Source organism: Panthera uncia, chromosome A2 (assembly GCF_023721935.1).
Source record: "Panthera uncia isolate 11264 chromosome A2, Puncia_PCG_1.0, whole genome shotgun sequence".
NCBI classification, from domain to species: Eukaryota; Metazoa; Chordata; class Mammalia; order Carnivora; family Felidae; genus Panthera; species Panthera uncia.
The window spans coordinates 406,667-414,462 of record NC_064816.1 but is presented as its reverse complement, the minus strand read 5'-3'; the positions used below and the strand labels follow the sequence as shown (position 1 = coordinate 414,462).

Below are 7,796 nucleotides of genomic sequence, written 5' to 3'. Positions count from 1 at the left end.
GGCCTAGGTTAGAAATCCCACAGTGACAGTGCCGGGGGCCAAGGAACCCTGCAGGCGGGAGAGCTAGCCTGGGGCGGGGGGAGGGGGGGGGACAGGCTGGGAGGCCTGGCCCTGACACCGAGGTCCCCCCCCCAATCCCTAAAACAGCCTTTGTACCAGGTCCCCAGGGATGTGCAAATGGCCACACACTCACTCTTAGAAGGGGGATGCTGAGGAATGGCTTAGCCGGGGCGTCCCCTGGACACAGCTGACATTTGGGGGTGGGGGAGGGGCTCCTGGGCCCCACCCCTTGGTGCCAGGAGCTCCCCAGTGTGACAACCTCTGATGTCCCCCCCTCCCCACGAAAAAAACCACCACAGGACACATTTTCTGTTAAAAGTCAGAAGTGTTTTGTCTTGTTTTAATACCTCATCAGCTTTACAGGGTTACAATTGTCTTAAATATTTTTGAAGTTTAAATACAATCTGCATAATAATGTTATAAAATGTAAACTTTCAGTGTTCTTTTAAATTTCAAAATCACACACCTTTTTTTTCTTTTTTTCCTTTCTTTTTTTTTTTTTTTTTTTTTTTTTTCTTTTTTTTTTTTTTTTTTTTCCCTTTTAATACCTGAATGTTCTGCAAACACTGAAGTCTTACCAGGGCGCGACAGGCCGGGCCCGGCCAGAGGTAGAGTCGTTTTAAACCTTTTTTTTTTTTTTTTTTTTTTGGAAGTTTTTTTCACTTTAACCTGAGTCCTGGCGCGGTACCCACGCCGTCTGACAAACCCCAGAGAAACTGAAATTTCTGTCAGGAATGAAAGGCTGAATTCATGTTTGCCAAGAAAAAATGCAGAAGCAAAGTTAAGGGGGAAAAAAGGAGACAGTGGGCAAAAGTGATACAATGAAAGTGGGTTTACAAATGCAGAGGAATGGAGACCACCGCGCCTGCCCGCCCCTGCCCGCCCCCAGACAGCCCAGCCCCCAGCTCGGGGGGTGGGCACACGGAAGATTCTAGAAGCAACACCTCCAGCAAGACAGCCCCAGGGAGCCCCTCTCCGCCCTGAGTCTGGGGTCCACCCGCTCTGGAACGAACAGTGCACCAGCCAGGACACAGCCGCCCCCATCCCCACCCGGGTTTGCGTAAGGGGGTGCCCATCCGCACCCCAGAAAGCCTCCCCTTCCCTAAGCCCAGAGACCGCAGTGGCAGGGGGCTGAACGCGGGCACCTAAGGTGGAGGCAGGGGAGGGCCCCACCGGCTCGCAGGCCCACAGCCGCCCGGCTGTGGCCTGGAGGGTGGGACCCGGCCCCGAGCCCCGCCCAAGCCCCGCCCCCACCTGTCCCTACAGTCACCACTGGAACAGCGGGCCACACCCTGCGTTACATCCGGGAGGCCACACCACCCACAAGGCACACGTGGACGCACGGCACACGCACGAACAAAGCGGGCGCACAAGCTTTCCAGGGGGAGGGGCCCCACGGGCGGGGGGGGGGTGGAGTCGAGGGGACAGGTGCACGTCCCTGCGGAGACCCTGGGCCAGCCGCAGAGGGCCAGGCCCGGGCACGGGTTTTGGCATCAAGGGTCAGACCTGAGGTAGGAAGAAAGCGCTGCAGACACCCCCCCCCCCCACGTGGGCCCAGGGCGCCCACGGGGCAGTTCGGGCGGGAGGAGAGAAGGGGCAGGGGCTCCCAGGTTCTGGCGTGGAGCCCGACTGTGCCCGGGGACAAGGCATCCCCCTCCCACAATGATTGTGCTGCTGCAGTGACAGACGGGAAGGGCAGAACCTTCTAGAAGGAAAAGCAGAGAGGAAACCCCACTCCTGCCACCCACTCCTGAAAGGGTGGGGTGTGGGGGTGTCAACGACCCTGAGATATCCCAAAGAAAGGGGTTGCCTTCCAAACACACACCAAAGCCCCACATAACAGAAAACCCAGACCTGGGGGGCTCAGGACCTCCCCCTGCCCCCAGGTCTCCAAGGCTACAGGGTGATGCCTGGGTGGGGGAAGCTGGGAGGCCGCCAGGCTGGCACTGCCCTTCAGCCTCCTGAAGCTGGGCTCCTGAGCCCAAGTAGAGAGTACAACCTCGCCCCGGGAACAGCCCAGCCACCCCCTCCCCAAACGAAAATCCCGCACCGTGTGAAAACACTACCCAACACCACCGGGTCCACGGGGACACGGGACGACAGGGCAGCCAAGAAAGTCCCCAGACCCGCCTGGGGCAGACACTGCCGCCTCCTGAGGCCCATCACCAGCCACTGCAATAGCCCCCTCCCTCCAGCGGTGCCCCCCTCCCCCCGACACCCACCTTCTAACCAGGAGGACGGGGCATGTGGGGACCTGGTGTGGTCTCCATTCAGTTACTTTAGTTCCTGCAGGGAGGCGTGGCCCCAAGCAAAAGGGGCCAAGAGAGAAAAAGGCGACAGTTAAGGAGAAGAGAATTGGGGGGGGGGGTGTTCAGGATGCCGTGGCCCCAAAAACCTCGCCCTGAGCTAAGCCCGGCTCACCCCGTCCCCAGTATGGATAATCTCCCAGAGTAGCCCTTTCACACGGGAGCCCCCAGGCCACATTCATCCCTGAGACAGGAGCCGGGGGGCTGGACAGGTAGAGGGAGCCCCCTCCCACGCCGAGGTCCTTCACCCTGCGCTTTCTACTGGAGACTTCCAGCCTCTGCCTGCTGCAGCGCCAGCACGAAAAGCACAGCAAACAAACAGGACCACGGATGTCACGGTCGCCTCGCCGGTCACCGGTCTGAATTCACGCCCGCCCCCACCCCCCCACCCCCCGTAGCACCTGAGTTCATCACCTCTCCTGGCTCTGGGCCTGCCAGCTGCCCACTGCGCTACAGGAAACGCACAAGGAACCCGAATCAGTTATGGGAAAATAAAAAGGGTATTACTTTTCTTTTCTTTTTTTTTTTTTTTTTGCATTTGCAAGTCCAGTTTCCCTGAATGAACACAAATATATAGATATATATATATATATCCTTTTCCTAAGGTTTGATTCCTCCCCCAAGAATAAAATAGATTATTTACAAAACAAAACCCCGAAACCTCTTAAAAACCCTATAGAGTTTGAGTATCACTGTTTCTTAAAAAAAAAAAAAGTTCCCAAAAAGCAACGAGAAAAAAAACTCTACTGATCGTGGCTCAGGGGTTTCATTCAACACAAGGAGCTGGGTGTGGTGTGTGATGAATGGGGAAAAAAAAAAGGCAAAAAAAAAAAAAAAAAACCAGACAAAAATGAAAACACACAGTGCAGAGATGTATGAGGTAAACAGGATTGGCCTCCCATGGCAACTGGTCCAAACACACCCCAGACCCCAGACCCCAGTCGGTCGGTCGGTCCGGCAGGGCTGCAGGAAAGCCTAGGAGATATATGCCTCTCTCTTTTCCGATTTCCTTTGCTGTTCTCACAATTCGTGTCTCTGAATGTCCGAAACCTGAGTAATTCAAGTGTTCCTTGGTTTTCCCCTGTTTTATTAAATTTTCTTTATATATATATATGTATATATTTTTTTTTCTTTTTGGCGTTAGCTGTGGCTCCTTTGTGGATACCTCCCCTCCCCACCCGTATCTTCCGCCGTCCCGGCCCCTGCGTGGCCCACCTCGACCCCCCACCCAGGCAGGGGCGGGGGGGTGGCAGGTGGGGAGTGGTGCGGTTAAGGCAATGAGTTATTTGAGGTAGAAGACGTGGCAGGTGTGGACAAGCCCGCCGGCCCGGCCTGGCTGCCCGTGCTGCTGCTGCTGCTGCTGCTGGTGGTCCCGCTGGTCCCTCCCCGGCTGCCACCACCACCGCCTTTGCTGGGAGCGGACGGTGGCTGAGCAAACAGCACTCCTAACGCGAGGACAGGAGAAACACGTCACCGAGTCGAAAGGTCCTGAGCACTGACACCCCACAAAGTCACCCACGGGGGCTGTGGGGACAGGGAGGCCACAGGTCCCCCCCTTCTCCGTCCCTGGGAGTCGCCCTCCCTTAGCAGCGGAGCCGCTCGGTGTCCACGGCACCTCCTGGTGGCCCGTGGGAGCTCCTGGCTGACTACTCGGGTTGTTTAGAAGGAACTCGTCAATACCACCTGCCACAGGAAGAGCGCGACAAGGGGTCTGCCTTCCGAGCAGCTGCTGTGTGCCCAACACCGGGCCACGGATGCCGTGCGGACTACCTCGCTGCGGTCTCATATGGGCTCCGGCCGGCCGGCCCGGGGGGTCGGGGCGACCCGGGGCTCCCGAGTTAACGGGGAGACGAGCGCCCAAGGACGGCGTGGGGCCCGGCTGGTCCTACCTGTGTACATGATCCCGTTAATCTCCACCGACATGCTGATGCTGTTGCTGCCGTTGGGGCTGGTCAAGTTCGCAGCCGAGTCCTGGCGGCTCTCGCAGGCTGTGGGAAGAAGAAACACAGCCATCTGTAGTCACACACACGTCTGTGCGAGGACCCGCTTCCGTCACCCCCGCTGGACCTCACGAGTCACCGAGCGCGGACCGGATCTGTCACCGGCACACACAGTAGGTAGTCAATAAATATTTACCGAGGAAGAACGTATCTGCCTAAAACTGGCTTTTCTCATGATGATGGGTCTTAACGGCCACAGAGCCGTCTAGACTTGACTCGTTCCATCCCCTGCTGATGGACACACGAGTGGCTTCAAGGCTCCACTATCACAAGCAGCATCGCGCCAGTGACCGCAGGGAAGCGCCCTCGGCTACGTGTGCTTCCTGGAGCGTCTGCGGCAGATCCCAGGAGAACCACTGGGTCGCAGGGCAAGAATGTTTTCTATCTTGGAAAGAGGTTGCCCAACTGTCACCTCCTTAGACTCCCACCAGCGAGACCGGGTGGGCCCACGTTCCGGTATCCTGACCGGCATTCGATACCATCAAACTCCGACGGGCGTCTCCTCACTAACGCGCAGATCCCCGAGTCGGCTTTCCACATGAACTTACTACCCGTCACCGCTGCCTGGGTCTTTTATGGGGTTAGCTCTTTTTTTTTTTCCCTTATTGATTTGCAGGCACTCTTTACATATGTTGACTACGAGGCCCTTACTCTGTTACGGGCGCACGCGGCAGGGAGGGTTCGGGCGCCGGGTTGGTACCTTGGCTGTTGATGCGGATGCTCATGGGCAGCTGGGCCGTCATGGCCAAGAAGTTCTGCTGCAGGGCCCGCTGCACCAGCCGCTGCTGCTCCTCAGTCACGAGGGCCATCTTCTTCTCAGGCGGCTCCCCAGACTCCAGCTTCTCCCGAAGCTGCTCCAGGGCGGCCGCCTGGGCCGCCACGGCCGCCTGGGCCGCCGCGGCTTGCACCGCGGCCGCCTGGGCGGCCACCACAGGGTGACCCGCCAGGGAGACCGGCAGGCGGCCGGGCACCGTGATAGGGATGGCCGAGTCCTCCTCTAGACGGGAGAGAAGAAGAGTCGGTGGGCAGGAGGGACCCGCAGCGGCCCGGTGCGGCCCTCCGCCCGCGGCAGGACCGCGCATGCGCCTGGACACCTCCGCCGACGGGGTGCGCACGTCCTCTCCGCGGAAGCAGGCAAGCGCTGCCAGATCTAAGGTCAGCCTGACACCGGGTACCGCCGCGACGAGAACGACAGTGTCACAGTCGCATCCAGCACGGACGTCGCACAGAGACGCTGTCACAGCACTTGCTGCGGACAGCAGCTGGGAAGCGCCACGTGTCCCGTCTGACGCGCTCGGCTCCAACCGCCTCGAGAGGCTGTCTCGACACTCGCGCGCCTGCCTCCACCCTCTTACGGCCGCTTCACGGGGGAGGCAGCTCAGAGGATGTGGAAATGTTGCCAAAGCCACAGGCGGTGGGGGTGGGGGGCGCGGAGCTGGGACTCGAACCCAGAACCAGCTGCCAACCATTCAGCTCTTCTGTGGTCGAAGCAAACGTCCCCATCGCGGTTTCTACCCGCTGGTCCCACCGTGACCTGCTGCCTCTTCTTTTCCCGACTCTTCTGCCCATGCCTGTCCCGGCGCTGCCTGCATGCTGGGCGCCCCCCCCCCCAACCTCTGCCAGGGTCTTTGGCACTCTCTCCTTTGTCCCCGTCTTCTGGGCTCACTCAAACACCACCTCAGCCATCAGAAAACCCTCCTCCCTGCCGGCCAGCACCTCCCCAGCTCCCGCATGAGGCCTTACGCCTGGCGGACGTTTATACTGACTCGTGGGCATCACCGGAGCTTCCCAGGGGTGGGGGTAGGTAAACTGAGGTCCACAGAGGGCTGAGTGACGCTAGTGGGACCCCATTCGCCTAGGATCTGACCAGGCCTAAGTCGTGGGGATCACGCTGGATCCCCCGGCCACCCCAGGAGGCAGGGAGTCCCAGCCCAGGTGGCAGGTGAGAGACACGCAGGGGGCTTCGCCTGCTTGAGGCCACACCGCCACGTGTGCCGTTGGTGTTTCTGTGCTAGGAAGGATTCAGAGGCTCGCTGGGTGAGAAGGCTGTGATCGGCTGGTGGTGCCCGCCACGAATGGGGGGGGGTCCCTACCAGGCATTCGAAAACTGGGCCCGCTGCCTGCTGGGGGCCGGACACACCAAAGGCTCTCCTTCCACAAACCCACAAAGAAGGGGTCGCTTTCCCGTTTCCCCAGCAGGAAAGCCGGGCCCAGGAGGGGCCAGTGAGCTGCCCAGACACACCCAGCACTAGATTCGGGGAAGGTTGAAGGGCCAGTGGGATGGGCCCACACCACACCCGTGACGGTCCCTGCTGGACAGTGTTGAGAAGGTCCTGAAGCTCAAAGGGAAAAGAATTCAGCAATCAGCTAATAAGGTCTGCCGTGGGCAAGAGACCGGAAAAACTCCGGCTGTCAATACTGCCGCCCACAGGCAGAACTCGGGCGACGCTACAGTAATTTGCTAGTAACACCGGCCAAGGGATTGGGAAGGAACCGGGCGCCCAGTCAGAAACGGGTGCAGCAGCTTGGACTGGGGAAGCGGTGCTCGATTAGTAATGTCTGCCGCGGGCACGGGCTGGGAAACTGTTCAAGATCCTGAACGATTAGTGATGTCTGCTTGCCCTGGGGTTGGGAGAAGGGCCCTGCTTAGTCACGCCCACTGGGGGGCGCAGTACCCAGAGGGGGTCAGAAAGCCCCGGCCGGAGCAGAATGGGGTCTGGGCCCCAGGGACGCGCGGCCCTTACCTTTCTTGATCTTGGGGGCCGGGGTGATGGAGCTGCCGTTGGTGCTGGCGGCCAGGCCCAGGGAGGGCACGGGCAGCTTGGGCGAGGACAGCATGCCGTGGGCCCCGCCCGGCGAGTAGGCGAACAGGGAGCCCCCGAAACTCTGGCGCCGGCCCTCCCGCCGGTTGCTGTCGATGGCCGCCTGCAGCTCGTTGGGGTTGCTGAGGCCGCGCTTCTCACACTCGTAGGGATACAAGTACTTCATGTACCTGCGCCAGGGGCAGGGACAGGATGGCGCCGGGGCCCCCCAGGACCGCCCTCGCCAATCCCGCCACCCAGCCGAGTGAGCTCGGGGCGGACCGTCCTCAACCCGCACCCTGACGTCAGGACCGGCTCTCCGCGGCCGCCCCGGCCCCTCCCGCCCCGAGCGCCTCCCCTAAGCGGGGCGCCGGCGGGCACTCACTGGGTCCGCAGGGTGAAGGCAGCGCTGGTGATGGACGTGGGCAGGTTGAGGCCTTTGGTGATCTCCCTCCACAGCTTCTTGTTGATGACCTCCACCAGGCCGCCCTTCTCCGTCACCAGCACGTACAGCATGAACAGGTCAAGCACCTGCTTGGCCATGATGGGGATGCGGTTCACGGGCGTCCCTGCAGGGGCGGGGCAGGGAGTGCAGGTTAGCGGCGGCGGGGGGGGGGGGGGGGGGGGGG

At 60.5% G+C, this 7,796-nt stretch overlaps 1 protein-coding gene across 4 annotated transcripts in view; it reads right to left on the bottom strand.

Annotated features, from left to right (window-relative positions):
* Nucleotides 1-365: 365 nt before the first annotated feature.
* The window catches only part of ARID3A (AT-rich interaction domain 3A), a 32,633-nt gene continuing 25,202 nt past the window's right edge, over nucleotides 366-7,796 (bottom strand). For all 4 annotated transcript variants that reach the window (XM_049639465.1, XM_049639463.1, XM_049639466.1 and 1 more), the window contains 5 exons: nucleotides 7,553-7,736; nucleotides 7,111-7,358; nucleotides 5,067-5,363; nucleotides 4,256-4,354; nucleotides 366-3,811 (listed from right to left, as the gene is read on the bottom strand). In XM_049639465.1, the coding sequence (XP_049495422.1) occupies nucleotides 3,636-3,811; nucleotides 4,256-4,354; nucleotides 5,067-5,363; nucleotides 7,111-7,358; nucleotides 7,553-7,736 (1,004 nt within the window). In that variant the 3' untranslated portion in view covers nucleotides 366-3,635. The remainder of the gene's footprint in view (nucleotides 3,812-4,255; nucleotides 4,355-5,066; nucleotides 5,364-7,110; nucleotides 7,359-7,552; nucleotides 7,737-7,796) is intronic.